This window comes from Carcharodon carcharias, chromosome 18 (assembly GCF_017639515.1).
Source record: "Carcharodon carcharias isolate sCarCar2 chromosome 18, sCarCar2.pri, whole genome shotgun sequence".
NCBI lineage: Eukaryota > Metazoa > Chordata > Chondrichthyes > Lamniformes > Lamnidae > Carcharodon > Carcharodon carcharias.
The window spans coordinates 57,586,228-57,602,106 of NC_054484.1; the positions used below are offsets into that span (position 1 = coordinate 57,586,228).

The 15,879-nt window shown below is 41.5% G+C and overlaps 1 protein-coding gene across 1 annotated transcript; it reads left to right on the forward strand.

The window, feature by feature from the left end:
• Positions 1-468: 468 nt before the first annotated feature.
• On the forward strand, positions 469-9,522 carry arxa (aristaless related homeobox a). Its single transcript, XM_041211825.1, has 5 exons — positions 469-655; positions 2,105-2,663; positions 3,659-3,704; positions 5,176-5,507; positions 9,285-9,522. Exons 1-5 carry the CDS (start codon positions 469-471, stop codon positions 9,520-9,522), a joined length of 1,362 nt encoding a protein of 453 aa, XP_041067759.1.
• Positions 9,523-15,879: the final 6,357 nt, after the last annotated feature.

A 15,879-nucleotide genomic window follows, 5' to 3' on the forward strand; every position in this document is an offset into this window, starting at 1 on the left:
CTTAATCTTAATTTATGCTTCCAGGGTGTAATTCCTAACGATCGGATGCACACCACAATTTTTCAAAACTGAAGTATTGAAAAGTCGGTTAACAGGTGAGGTCTGCGTATTACGGCACGCATCTGCTCGGATAAGTCATCTGTTCAGCCTCACCGCCTGAGAGCTGTAACAGCCGCTTGAAACAACTCTATCAAGAGGAGCCGGCCTCTTTAACGAGGTTCATTCCTTGAAGTGCCAGATCGCGTTTTCCTGTTCGCCCAAACTTGGTGTTGGTGGAATGTAAAAAAAAGAGGCTCCCCAGACCTCCCTGAGCCAATCACAGAGGTTTCAGCACGTGTATTGGAGAATCGAGAGGAAAGCAATTACAGCCCAATACAAATGTCATTAGTGCCTCGATCAGAGCAAGAGCGATTGCTGTACAAGTGGGGGAATCGTAGCCTCCGACAACCCAGAACTCAGGCTCGAACCATGACAACTCAATACAAGGAGGAGATTTGCGAGAGATCCGAGTGCAAAAGTAAATCTCCAACTTTGCTCTCCTCTTACTGCATCGACAGTATTCTGGGCCGGAGGAGCCCTTGCAAGATCAGATGTATTGGAACCCAAGCATTGCCGCTTCTCACAGCTAGGAATGAGCCGGACACAGCCAGTGAAGGTAAGGAGCTAACCCCCCCACCCCCCCCCCACCCCCCCAACTAACAGGGTAGGGTGGAAAACTTCACTGGATTATAGCACCGAAGATCCAGTGCACTTTTAAGCAAAAAAAAACTAATTTCGTACTTTTCTGCCAAGAGCCAGAAGTGTTGGCACTACAATTCCAGTGTGCAAAGCATCGGTGTCTGATTTGCAACTCTGCACAGTATTGTTTGAAGAACGTGTACTGTTTAAAATGTGTCTCAAACACTTGGGTAAATTTTGAAATAGTGGGAATACTTTCTAGCTCAGGCTAGGGATACCTAACTACTGCAGGAAATGTCGAATTTATTATCGATTCATGCAGAACAATTGTTTGATGTTATTTTATTTAAAATGATTGAATAGAGATGGCGTGTTTGCGATTGGTTACTTTCCAAATATGCCGTCGATAAACACACCAAACATCTCATTGCGCCTTCGAGTGAAATGAGCTCGGAAAAGGAACTTTTCACCTCTTCTCTCCTTACCTCAATGGAGAGGGACTTGGGGGAAACATTTAGGAGATCTGTGGGATTTTTTTAAAAAAAATTTGATTTTGAATTAAACTAACAGTTGATTGATTCAGTGAAATCAAGTTTTGTTCAGTTAAGATTTTGAGAAGGAAGGTAGGTTAAAGGTTATGTGTTTCTGACAGAATGCAAATGGTGGAGGGCAGTGAATTTTCAATCCCCATTCCATATTTACAGTAAAATCAAAGGACGTCTCAAAATAACTTTCTTAATGGGCGTCGTATTAGCTGCAAATGGGAATAAATGGTTTACAGTCTGCAGGCATTAGGGATATTCGCTAATTTGAAATGAGGATGTTCCGGCATAACTGCTTTTCTAACTGGAAAGTGCGACGGAGATCTGATGCGGTTCTCTGCAGAGTTTGGATGGGTTACTCGAGTATACATCATGCAGGGTATTTGAATTTCAGTTACCGCGTGAAGTAAGAGTTCCTTCCAAACAACACAGGCCAATCTCCTAAAACGAACTGATCATTTCTTTAAAGTTGGTTCTTTCAGGAGTATTATTATCCTGGACACAGAATAGAAACTTCCCCTGCTGCCACTAAAGCCCCGATTCTCGCGGCCTGTTCTGGTGATCTCTGCTTTATGGATGAAGACAGTGTCGGGTGGCTGGGGGAGGGACAACTTGCATTAATTCAATACATAAACTATTGGTTATCCCCAGACTCTGAAACTACAGTAAATGCAGGACTTTCGAAAGTCTCTACCGACATTTTGCTCTAGTTTATGACTTTGCCTGGCGGATAAATCGGGCGTGTTCCAGCAATGAGCCTGCACGATGTAGAATTTCATGAAACGATGTAAAGTGTAGCTAATGAGTAAATAGTCTTTGTGAGAGGGTGATTTTGAGTTCCCTCTAAATGGCTGATTTATGAGTTCTTGTGCTTTTGTACATAGGATCGCCCAAGGAAAACATGTCTTTTGACTCTGAACTCCATCTCCCTCCTAAATTCCGAAGACTGTACGGTCTGGGAGGTAAAATCTTAGACCCCCGGGGATTTAACGAGATTGGTAACGAGAAATTGGAAAGAGACAGATCCTCCGAGCCGTTCCGAAACACCGATCTGAAGATCAGCCAGGCTCCGCAAGTCAGCATCAGCCGCAGTAAATCCTACAAAGAAAACTTCAGCTTGGGCAAAACGCACGGAGACAGCGCGCCCAATTTGTCCCAGTCTCCAGAATTAGGTTCGGTGGAGCCCACCGACAAGTCGTTCGAGGGAGACGCCAAAGAGGACGCGGTTGAAGATGACTTGTCCTCTAAGCTTGTAGAGGAGGCCCAGACGGACGTGGATGTGAAGGATGGGGAGGACAGCCTGTGTTTATCAGCCGGCAGTGACTCAGAAGAAGGCATGTTAAAAAGAAAACAGCGGCGATATAGGACTACATTCACCAGCTACCAGCTGGAAGAACTAGAGAGAGCTTTTCAGAAAACACACTACCCAGATGTCTTCACCAGGTATGTATAAACATTAAAGAACTCTAACAAAACTCAGAAAAACAAAACTCCCAGATGAAAAGGTAATTGGTACAGCGATAAGCCTGTAATCGCTTCTAACTCGATTCAGACTCGCTGCTGTGTGTTGTCCGTTAGCACTGCAAAGGGACAAATGATAGGGACATGCGGCACACAATCTATTGGAGGCTGATAACTTCTCCAGTTCTCCACTCGCCAGTGCCCCCGCTATCAACGCAATGGCCGCCCAGATTAACATTGGGCGCTCGCCACCCAGTGTTCCCCACCCGGCAGCCCAGTTTTTGCATAGTGCTTCACCCCACACGTTTCAAAACATAAGCCCTTCGATCTTTCTCATTTGAAGAGAATGCGGTGCGTGAAACTCAAAGCTCTCAAAGTCCGTGTGCGCTTTAGAAGCCTTTCTGATTCCCGCTGACACACACTCAGTCCAGTGACTGACAGTAAACGGATGTGCACCGAATTGTTTTCAAAGCCACTCCAGGACACGGTACAAGTGGAACAATGGGACTTACATTTTTAAAAATTGTCTTTTCTGTTATCAGGTGAGTTATGGATAAAAGTGGGGGGAAATAATCATTAGCATATGTAATCGTTTTGGCCACTTTAAGTGAATTTGCAGTGCAGTATACTTCCCAGATTTATAAATCGTTTCCTTTTGATATTGAAAATTGCGTTTTCCTAAATCAAATAATGACATATTCTGGTGGTTGTAACAGTTCTTGCATTTTTGACAATGTCGGATATGAGCCGCTTGACTTGCTCGATGTTTGCATACTTGGTCTAGCCTATTTTATGGCCCGTGTAAACAGGAAAGATTGAAGAGCGCCCGTAAATAGCTGCTAGGTTATGTCTAATCCTCATTTAGAACGCTTCATATTTCCTGCTGCTGATATCCAGTATTAGCTTTCCAAAAAGAGCTACTGCGAGGCATGGGAGTGTGTGAACTGTATTTTCACTTCGTTCTGTGTTTTGTGCAGGGAGGAACTAGCGATGCGGCTAGATTTAACAGAAGCACGAGTACAAGTAAGTTGCAACTAGTACGTGTGGATAGATGGTTCTCAGCCTATTTCTTCCATCGATGGTTACATGTTACATGGATGTTTTCGCGTCAAATTGTAGGGTTTTTTTCTCTTTCCATTAGTTAATATCGACCTTATTATTAATAATAAAGTATGCGGGCAGATAGTCCCGGCTATGCAATCCTAACCCTGTCTGATTGTGCCAGGTACAATATATTGATCGATGTCAGACTTTCTACAGATGTGACTGCGCAAATATGAATAATGGAAATGCTTTTGCACCACGGCAACCGAAAGCATTAAAACAGTAACATAAGATTTAATTTCCTTCGCTTTCAGAGAATGTAATGTAAGGGTGCAGAAGTGAAGTGCTGTTAAAGTTGATAGGGCCCACATTTTCTCTCGAAGTCCTCATAACCAAAGCGACGATAAACATTATGATTGGTGCCTTATTGCGAGCACAAGGAACATAAAACATATGTTGGGAGGTAAAGGCCGAGTAAATCACTTTACAGTTACAATCGAGCGCTGATAAGACCTAATAAATTCCATATGGCTCATTTAATACACAACAGCTTCTTGCATTAAAGGGGCTAATGATGAGATTCTCCCTCGTTCTGTTGACACATTGTTCTATTGTCAAATACGCAACGTGACAGGCAGCCAGGAATGATTATTTTCCGCTCAGGCAGTCGTGGGAAAGTTAAATAACTTTTATTCCCCCTTCTTTACAAAAGCTCGTTTGGACTCAATAAAACTTAGGAGACTTCCCTAGTAAAATTAATTGTAACGCATTATTTTTATTTTGACTTCACTTCTCTTTATTTAATCTATGAAGTACAACCAATGTATTAATTAAGGCCAATTTAATAACGATGACATGAGCTGTGAAGAAAGAATCGCTTACCTTTTTAATGCGGCAACTCGATTACTAAAATCGGCAACCTCGTGCTGTACGGGTACATTATCTCAGAATTGACGAGGGATGTTTGATGTGTTTATATCTTTTTTTCTAATCCAATATTTGATCGCTTCACTATTTGTATTCATAATGTATTCGATGTTCCTGTGGAAAAAGTCAGGAGTCTGTACAAGGATGTCGGCTGATGCCTGAATCAATATGTGTGGAGTGAATATGTGCAATGGGGTTTGTGTCTCACGACACATTGAAATGTTTCTAATTATTCCAGAATGCTGATACCTAGTTTTAAGATACACTTTTTGTTACGTTTCTATTTGGAAGTGATAGCAACGCCACAATGAAATTGGCGAGTTGTGAATGAGCGAACTGTTTTAAAGTCAATTTCGTTAAAATAATTGCTGGACTTCAATTTTATAATTTGTTTGTGTACATTAACCTTCAGTGTCATTTGCTTTGTTGGATGTAACCTTAAAGTGATTTCACATTTCCTGTTCTCTGTACCTTTGTTTCAGTTTTTTTTTGAAATGTTGAACTTAATATTATCTTTTTGCAGGTTTGGTTTCAGAACCGCAGAGCTAAGTGGCGAAAGCGAGAGAAAGCCGGAGCTCAGAGCCACCCAGGCGGCCTGCCGTTCGCCAGCCCCTTGGGAGCGGGCCACCCGCTGGGACCTTACCTGGACGGCAGTCCCTTCGGACACCACCCGAGCCTCGAGTCCGCCTGGTCAGCCGCCGCCGCCGCAGCAGCAGCCGCAGCTGCCGCCTTCCCCGGGCTCCCACCTCCACCAGGCACCGCTGCTCTTCCCCCCAGCGGGGCCCCGCTAGGCCTCGGCACCTTCCTGGGAGCGGCCATGTTCAGACATCCTTTCATTACTCCGCACTTCGGCAGGTAAGAGCTTCAATCAGAGCCCCTCCCGCAACCACCACCCCCCCCCCCCCCAAACACTCCCCTCCCCATCCCCCGCCCCCTCCAGGAGCAACAACAGCAGCCACAAGGACAAGGAGTACCAAGTGAACCAGAATCACTCAGTCATCAGGCGCAGTGAACAAGGGAGAGAGAGAGAAAAAAAGGCAATTCATTCATAATCAGCAGCTAAAACTCAACTGGGAAAGACCAAGCTACAAACCAAAAGTAAACAGAATAGACAAAGTCAATGGTAAACTTGTTTTAGAATATCAACAGTAATATACCCTAAAATGTTAAAAATCAGCAAGATAATAGGAAAAACATATCAATCGGTGTCACGACTAATCTCGCATGAAATGTATCAAAGCTAGCGACAGGCAATAATCTTCGAAATCCGCTGCACACAACCATATTTAAAAGCAACAAGTCCAGTATCCAAAACAGCACATTAAACAATCGCTTACTAACAGCAGCATCAATGAGAGTAGAAATATTTTATAACAAACCACGAAAACACTTGAGCAGCTGCGAGCAGTGTGTGTGCGAGAGGGAGAGGAGAGGAGTCGAGCCCATTTTCAAATGTCCGAGATATAGTAACTAAGACCTCCCAATGATTCATGACAAACTGAAGGACAAGGGCTACGGCAAGAAGCCGCAACAATTATTGCGAGTCCCACATCTGTCTATGCGAGGGAATGCGTGCAGAACTCCACACGGGCCCCAGGCACCAAGAATGCAGTTTACCTCATGTCCCAATATCTCTGGAGGGATTTCTCAAATGGAAAGCAAAGCTTAGGAATAGACCGGACCAGACCAATTTTTTATTGGAAACTACTGTTGCTGTACAACTTATGTGTTAGTTAACACAGTCAAGGACAGGCTTTGAACAAGACGTTCTGTATCACAGCATTTATAAATTCTATCCTTTGCAGCAATATTCTTGCAGTCTAGATTTAAAATATTCGAAGGTAGCTTTTTTCATTGATTGTCAGTGCAAGACCGAGTTTAGATTGTGAATTTGGTCACCCACCTTATCAGCGCTATATTTTGCTTTTGAACAAGATCGGATTTAGCAGAATGAAGAAATTTGGAATATTTATTCGTTATTAATTATTGTAAAGTGAAACTGAAAGTGGCAATAGGGTAACAATGGACGGACCAGGGGTAGGAGAAAAAACGAAGCAAGGTCAATTTAACAATTCGATCATCCCAACTATATATATTTTATCTTTCAAAGTTGATCATTTGGTCGCTTACCCTGACATGAAAATTATTTGGCAAGGTCACCTGAAATCTCTGTGAAATGTGTGGCATAATCAGTGTGACATAATTTAATATCAGTCGGATCATTTGGAAAGCCACACAAATCCGCTGCAGCTTGTATGGGACACAGGAAATGTAGAACATGAAGAGAAAAGTGATTTCACAACGATGCACACGAATCCAAGATTCCGTATATTCCACTACTTACTGTACAAGATATGTATGTAATGCTTGAAAGGTTTATTCTTACACCCAGTTCTCGTGTGTAGTTTACCCTGCACCGTACCCCCGTACCCAACTGCTCAGGTGCACGACTGTTCCACACCGCATTATTTGGGATTTTCAAACTGTTTTTGGCCAGGCAGGAATCTGGCATGCCTAATTGTTTTCAAGCTTAATATGGAGTGGACATTCTCTCCACTTCAGGACCCCTCACAATTAAATCTAAAGAATTTAGGACTTTGGTAACCCCAAGGTGCATAGGAGTTTACTACCTAAATCTACATTACTTAGTAGTATCCTAGTGGTACCAATCCCAATCCACGGTGACAGTCAACTCCTGAAGACTCCATTAATGAGTAAATTCGGCCTTTGGATCATTAACAGTTAACATTAACAAAGGACAACAGTGGATCTGGCTGGCCTGAGTATTGGATTACCAAATCTGCCACAGAGGAGTGACTGCGTTCCAATTTCCCTCTCCAGAAGTGCGGACATGCAATCAACACAACTTCAGTGAAATTCTGCCAATTCCTTACCATGCCCTATTCAGAGTTGGCCAAACCTTTGTTTAAGCTTCTATTAGGTGGACAGCAGCTCGACTCCAGCAGGCATGGTGTGCAGCCTATTGACTGTAGCATTGAGAGACACCATTGGCTCCAGCACTTGAGAGGTACGGAGTTTCAGCAGCAACATGGTGGACATCAAATCATGCTTACATGCATGATTGTGTGTGCTTATAATCCTGTTTTATAGCAAACCTCATGGTTTCTCATCACCCACGTGCCCTTTGTTGTGATAGGAGAGCTGGGATGTGATAAATGCTTCGATATTTTAACCATCCCAAATCCAATGTTATAATAGTTGAGGGAAGTCACAAATAAACGCACGTTTCAAGGGAGGGGACTGACGGTGGTAAATCTATCGGAAATGATCACCAAAGTAACTTTACAAATCCCGCATGTTATTCTTGATTTTGTTAAAAAGTCATTTTCTATTATTCAAGCTTAAAGTAGTTTATCTGGTTTTAATAAATCATTTAGGTGTGAAATATAAAGCACTAATTATTTCAATCAAGATGGAAGAATATGAGCTGTGTGTGTTGAAAGTTGCCCCATGTTTTGTTGTATCTATCAGGCGACGACAGGGCAAAATAATTGATTTGTTGGTTCGCTTTCAGGAGGAACGAACACGAAGTGTATCTTTTAGCACTCAAAATACGAGAAATCAATGTCAGTATATTTACATAGGCAAAACATACGACTAATTTCACAGTGTATTGTTCCCTCCGCAATGCTTATGGATGAGGTCATGGTTGCTGCTGGCTAATTCGTAAAGTAACCTAACAACAACTTGTGATCATTTAAGAAAGTGTGTGGTCCAAAGTTGTGATACATCAGCCAGCTCACTAATGTGAAAAGGGTTAGCATTTCAGAACCCTCGCTGAAAGATGGCTTGGGCCATTGCATCATGTGCTAGCACATTGCTACTGTGCCAAATACCGAGTGTATCATTGAAGATGGGCAGTCCTGGAAGAGAAATAACAGTGAATTAGACTTTAATACAAAAGAAAATACTGAGGATGCTGGAAATCTGAAATAAAAAGCAAACTTGCTGGAAATGCTCAGCAGGTCTGGCAGCATCTGTGGTGAGAGAAAGAGAGTTAACGTTTCTATTCGATTATTAGATTCATAGAATTCTGTCTCCTGAATGAACTTTTCTTGTCGTTACTGCAGCCGCCATGGGATGTGAGCAATTCTATATCATAGACTGGAGCCTAAAGTGATTCCATTCTAGCAGATCATTTAAAAAAGTGATAAGGCTAGCTGGGACTGTGACGGGTTATCAACGTGAACCCCCAGAGTTCAGACAACACTAACTGTAGCTGCCCAAGTAATTTTCCTGTGTAGTTGTGATTCCATATCCCTGCTATACTAATCTTAGTAATAGTCCAACTTCATCACACGCAAAACTTACAGATTGACAATAGTCAAATTCTGACGATGAACTGATATTTTAAAGGCAAATTCTTTACCACATCTGTAACCAGCCCTGCTTTCTCCTACATCATAATGAATTATATAGTCAGGCCTGTAATGTGCAAGTCTGATAAGATGTGAGTCCTGCGCTACTTGACGCATTGCGCAGGTCAATATTTCCCTGAACAATGCAGCCTTCATATTCAGTAGTATCCCACCCGTCACCAAATCAGCTGATCATTTTTTGATTTAAAACGCTTTCCCTTATTATAATGTCGAAAATCCTTGTCTGTTGCAGGCTCTTCTCGACAGTAGCTCCGCTGACAGGCGCCTCTGGCCCTGCCCTGCTGAGACAGTCGGCCCCGGGGGCAGAAGGGGGAGTGCAAGCCGGCGCCCTCTCAGACCCCGCGGTAGCAGCAGCAGACAGACGAGCGTCCAGTATCGCAGCACTCAGACTCAAAGCCAAGGAACATGCCGCCCAACTCACACAACTCAACATCCTTCCCGCACCCTCCACCGGCAAGGAAGTGTGCTGAATACATACCAAGGAGCTCCGCACACGTTGCTGATCAAGACCAAATTCAGAAAGAGGACCAGTTACTCCGCGTGGTTTGGGTTCTCAGACTGTGCATGCCCGTAGAGTCAGTATCCCTTTCATCACATCAACAGGCCACACTTTATAAAAGAAAACAGAACAATGACATTGTCTACATCTAAGATTTGTGATTTTGCTACCATTCATATTTCTCGGAGAGAGGGAGATAGTATTAGTACAGCCTGATTAAGAATATACCAGACGAGATCACTGAGAGAAACTTTCTTTAATACGCTAGGGTTGGATCTAATCAGGGCAGTTCTGAAAAAAAGGATTAAATGTATTCAAAACATACGGATATAGATTTGATAGCTTGGTGGCCCCGATATAAGGGATACTGTTTCTGAATAAGTTTGACTTTCTGCGGCGGACCGGTTGTATAGCACACACATGGGCATAAACACGTTGGTTACGTCTGGATTTTTCTATGTATATCTATCTATATATATATATATATATATAGTCAGTGTAGCCAACCAGCGGTTCGCTACTAAACCAAAGGGACAAAATACTGCCAATCCGAGTGGACTGCTGATGTCACTATACTGTGATTGATTTCTGTACATAATGGTCGTTCTTCAGAATTTCCAAGGAAAATAATTGTACATTTTTTTTTTAAAAAATGAAAATTTGCACTCAGCGTGTTGTGAAAGTTTATTCTCTAGAATTACCAGGCAGTTCTTATACAGTGTTGTGGATGTATTAGGTTCGTAGAATAACTATTTATGGACAAACATTTTATTTAACTTATTAACTATAGAGGTTTCGAAAACCTTATAAAAAGCAACTTGCTATATTACGTGTACTGTTGTAACTTCTTGATATGGGCTAGAAGAGTGGCGACACTCTAAAATAAAATGTTATGCTTAACAAGCTAATTGGAGAAAGCGCTTATTCCAAATCCCGAGTGCTTATAATATTATTGAGCATTTACCCACCGCGAACTCACGGTTTATCAATACAATGCTATCTACGCAAAATCACAACTTGAAGTAACTCTTCGTCAACTGCCAATTTTGTTTCCGCCCGGTATAAGCGTAGTCAGATTATAAAGAATTTTTAACCAGCCCGATTTACTGTGTACGCTCGGACTCTGGCAGGTTTGGGTCTGACGGTATGGTGACACACAGGCTCTACAACAGGAAGGCGTTTCCAGCCAGCCGTTCCGTTTCAGTCTAGTTTCATTCATTCACAAATCACGCTTGCATATGTGTATGTGCTGGCTAATTTAAAAGTGTGATAGTTAATAAGCACAACATTGCAACGCAATTAAAATATCTCTCTTGTTAAATTAGAGGAAGAATAACAGCTATAATAACACAGATAACATTTAAATAGAGCACAATGTTCTTTGGATCCAGATTCCAATTTGAGGCTATTGAGGGAATACTGGCACTTTCACAACTCTGACAAGTAATTCTACACTGGGACAGCATTACTTAAACCTTTTAGCGCTTTCCTGCAACACCATTGTTTTAATGAACATTACCAGAATGCTGCCAGTAATATTCACTCTCTTACGTTGTTGACTTACGTTGTAAGTCAAAAGGAGGAGTTTTACTTTCATTCATTTTCAATATCTGAATACGTCCTTGATATATCATGTTAAATGTCTCTTAGAAATTATAACATTATTACCAACCCCCGCCCCGCGGGTCCCCTTCATTTGCTGTTAACATGCAAAGGTTGCTTCTATATCTTCCAGTGTGTCTGATAATGAGTCACATCGATTACTAAATGTTGATGTTTAACGATTTCGCCATGACGTGCTTTGGTGACGGTGCCTCTATTTGCCGCCTCACGCGGGTTGACTAACGTCGCCGATTTCTCCAATTAGTGGCCAACCCAGACACAGTTAATGCGAGCTACCGTGAAAGGTCTCGCTGGCAGTGGGGCCGCTTAAGTGGATGATTCGATGCGTTACGTTTACATGGTAATCTGCTTCCTGGAGTAGAGGCGCCAGAGAAGGCCGCCACATGAATTCAAATCACCTTTGAAATGGTACAGAGCAAGTACAAATAGCATAAATATTAAAACCAGGCTAGTATCATATTCTATATGCCATAATACGATTTAGTTTAAGTTAATACAAATGTAAATCCACCTGCAAAAGCTTCATCTTGGAGTACGTGAGGCTGAAATGCAGGAGTATAAAGTTTCAAAACAAAATAACCGCTGGGTTTTACCACTGAAGCCTCTGATGAATGAGGGAGCGATAACTCCTGATGTCGACACGAATAATCAAAATAGATGACAGCCTTTATAAAAGTAGATCGAACAATTTGATTATGGCGCTAGACTGGCAATATCAAGCCTCTGAATTTTGTGCTAACCTGGTAATTTTATCACTTCCCGCCAGTTTAGCTTTTCACAGCACACTTCCAAGCATTGACTGTTAGTGTGGCTAAATTAAACCTCCTCTGTTTCAATTCATTCATGGGAGTTTCTTCAATAATGGGGTTGTGAAAGATCTACACAATATCTTTTAAAATATTTTTTGGATATAAAGTGTGTGCTGAACAGACCTGACACCCTATGCTTCGCAAAAAAACAACTGAAATGCATTATAAAAATTGCAGTGCGAGCGAAGTTTGTTATGTAGGTGCTCAGATCTTGGAAATTCTTTGTTTCCGATTCCAAAAATCGGTATCACCTCAAGCACTGACCTATCGGACTGACTATTTCAATCTATGTTGTGGTGACAGCCTTCCGTTTCCTAAGGTGATGGTTTGCACCGTGGTGGTCAACACCGAGTTAAGCATCGCCTGGGGTGGCTCAGGAGCCCCACTCTGTGCTATGATGCATTCAGTTCATTAACCGTTTTTGACCAGGTAGCCGACTTCGAGCGACATACACTCTGGTAAAGTGGTTGATATACCAGGACCCATGCCATTATTTCACTTAATGAACGCTTTTTAAAGTCAGTTTTTCCTCATCTGACTCCACTCTATAGCACTAAATCAAATTGCGTGAAATTACCTGGTGGATTAAAGTTCTTGTGGTCGAATGAAAGCATGTCCCTCTCACTCGCCTCGCTTTACAACTAATCCCACCTCGCAGTGATGGTACAAACACGTAGATCTCAGACTATTCTTTCATGTTTCGCAGCTGGTAAAGCAGCCATTCTTTGCTAAATATTCACCATAAATATCACATGTTAACGGCCGATGACTCCCATCAAGTCTATATTAAACATTTGACATGTCACGCATGATAAACTCTGAGTGTCTTTGAAAAAAAGGCATTAGCAAAGAAACCAATTTCTCCTCATCTAAACCTCCCCAAGTGTTGAATGATTTCGTTTGAAAGAGGCAGTGAAGCGTATTTAGAGGGTTTTATGAGATTTTCCAGAATGATTTAATCTTATTGTGAACATTATTAATGAATAGCAACCCAATTTGGCCCTAATATCTGGGAATTCTTGCTACATAACACGACGACTGTGACCCCCAACCTTAAGCAAACCTCCCCGGCGTTTTTGTGCTGTCTTCAGCCTCCAGTAACTCTTTAACACGGCATTGCAAGGGAGCCAGTTTTCAGCGCGATCACACAAATCCAACTCTCCCTCCATTCACTGCCAAGCTTCCCACCATCTGTTCCCAAAACCAGCTTTCAGATTTGGAGATATTTCAAGGAGCGTGACAAGTCGTCTATATAAACATGTGTACATTTGCATGCATGTATATAGGTAGAAATACTGTTGTATATATGTAAACATGTAGAAATTGTATGGTTAATGTGAAAAGGAATATATGATTCAGATACAAGTTAATTTTATATACTCAGATCTCTTAAAAAACAACATATTAAAGTTTAACATATGGAGGCATAATATATTGTATGCATTAATGAAATCATGTATGAATAATGTACGTTTAGTGAAAACGCATTTAAGTGTTGTCTTGTTTTGCATCTTTCTATTCTTACCATTAGACGAAACACAATAAATATATTTGAAACCTCCGGTTAATTTTGTAGTATAGTCTATTAAAATGCCAAATATCCAGTATGCGTGTTCCATTTAACCCAGGGCTGTTTAACGCGCATAATTCTATACAAAACACACAGTCTTTTAGAAGGGTTGGCTGGGGTTGGGGGGGTGGGGTGGGTGGTGGGGAGGTTCTGCCGCCTTTGGAGCTGTTGAAGTTGTGAAAGAAAGACGGAAGAAAGCTGCATTGGAAACTGGTAGCACGATCTCCTTCGGATCCACTAATTCCCATCTCTTTGCTCTCATCCAATTAGTGCGGTGTATTAAGCGGTTTATCATCTCATACTCAGCTGTACAAAGAAACAAGCCGAACACTTTGCAATAGACTCTGTTCTCCTTTTACACCCTCAGGTACTTACATATTCTAGTGTGCTATGAATAATAGGGGAATAATAGAGCACTAATTCCCTCATCAAAGAATGCCTTGTCTGCGCTTTGGTGAAAACACTATTCCGATAAAAGAAAGCAATAAAGCTTAGCATAACAAAACGAAACCTACTTATTAGCTTAGTAGTAAATTAATGCAAAACCACTGGTATTCAACCAGGTTTGAAAACAGCCTCCCGCAACTTTATAATGCTTTATTGCTGAAGGAATTCAGACTTGAAATTTGAATCGGACAGATGAGTTAATCTGGTAAATTCCAATAAACGTGTTTTCAAACGGCTGCTGTGATTTAAAGCTATTTATCCCACATGAAATGGGATAAATGACACAAAGCGATGTCCTACGGCACCTAGTCATGGAAATACACTGCAAGTTGGACATAATTCAGAAATTTCCGACTGATTCTGCGAGTATTTATGTATGATTTTGGAGCGTAAATGCATCATTAGGAACTGTTCCCTGCCATCCCTTCCACACGTTGTGAATTATTTATGCTAATCTTTTATATGTAAAATGATACAAATATAAAATGTTGGAAATACAGAGAGAAAAAGCAGATTAACACATGGAAAATCGTTAACCCATCTTTCCACTTTGCAGATGCTGCTGTATATCACCTGGATTTGCTGTTTGATTTCAGATTTTCAGCAGGAACTGTTTCCTTTCATTTTTATGCTTATTAGGTTCCATACAGAAAGCATACACAATCAGTAAATCCAGGCGAGGACCATGCAACCAAATTGCTTGCAAGAATAACGCATCTTGTATTAGTGTGTGTAAGATTGGGCAGAGATGCTTTTCGGAGCCTAATTGGATGCGTGGCTTGTATTCTGACTAAAAGTTGCAGTTGTTCAATGTTTTAGTACACCCAATTAGGGCCCATAGGTACAGGTTCACTCATTATCGTCAACGTGAAGTAAATTCACAAAGGTAAAATAGTGGATATTGCAAATTAAACTGCTAAATATATTCATTCTACAGTTGTGTATGGTACAATATTGGTGAGGGACGGAGGTGATAGTTACATGGTTTCCTTCAGGACGGCACCAAAGACCCCATGCTTGGGAATCCTATCCAGTATTCTTCTTACGTTATGTAATAACGGTATTCTAATTTATTTATGTGGCACGGTCCTAGGTTATGCCGTTATATTTAAAACAGACTTGATTGATCGGTCTGGTCTAGTGGTCTTTTTCTCGGCGATGTGGTGTACAGTGAAGGATTGGCCTTGAATCCTGAGGAGCAGTTCTCATTGCAGTTCAGGTGATGGCATCAGTTGGCCAGGGTCCTTCATGAAAAGTGCCTGAGTGCTTCTGGTTCGACTATTTTCTGGGTGGGCAAACTTGTTTCATTTGAAGTTAATTAGAGACCATTTTCTCAATTGCTGGATGGTGAATTTTTTAAACTCGGAGCCAGGTATCAGCGGGTTTGTTACGCGCAACTGATTCCACAGATTGAAGATCAGAAAGTGCGGGAAATACTCAGCAGATCTGACAGCATCAATGGAGGGAGAAACCTTTGAGGTCTGTGACTTTTCAGCAGAGTACCAGATCCAGTGGCGTCAGTTACTGGAAAGGAGGCACTTTAGTTACAGATAATGCTCTTCATTGGTATAAACCCAAAGCTTATGTTTTACTAAGTGGCATTGGTAATACAAGAAAATAGTTCTGCGAGTCTCGTTATTTCACATATTGGAATAATGTACTTTATATGTGTGAGATAGCGCCTATCCTGGTAAATTAAGCACCATTCACGTTATATAAAAAAAAGTCTCTGTTTGGAGACACGGTATTTTAAAATATATCTGTTCCATCTAGATGGAGGAGTCAGGCTCAGGTAAAGATATTCTTACAAAATGTGCTAACAATTAATTAACAATTCAATTGGATACTGTTTCAGGCCCAGGCCGACAAGTTAGCTAAG

Excerpts from the sequence above, each read along its gene's own strand:
- arxa (XM_041211825.1), top strand. The coding sequence starts at position 469 with ATGACAACTCAATACAAGGAGGAGATTTGCGAGAGATCCGAGTGCAAA. Across the intron at positions 656-2,104 it reads GCCGGACACAGCCAGTGAAG|GATCGCCCAAGGAAAACATG; the intron begins GTAAGGAGCTAA and ends TTTTGTACATAG. Across the intron at positions 2,664-3,658 it reads TACCCAGATGTCTTCACCAG|GGAGGAACTAGCGATGCGGC; the intron begins GTATGTATAAAC and ends TGTTTTGTGCAG.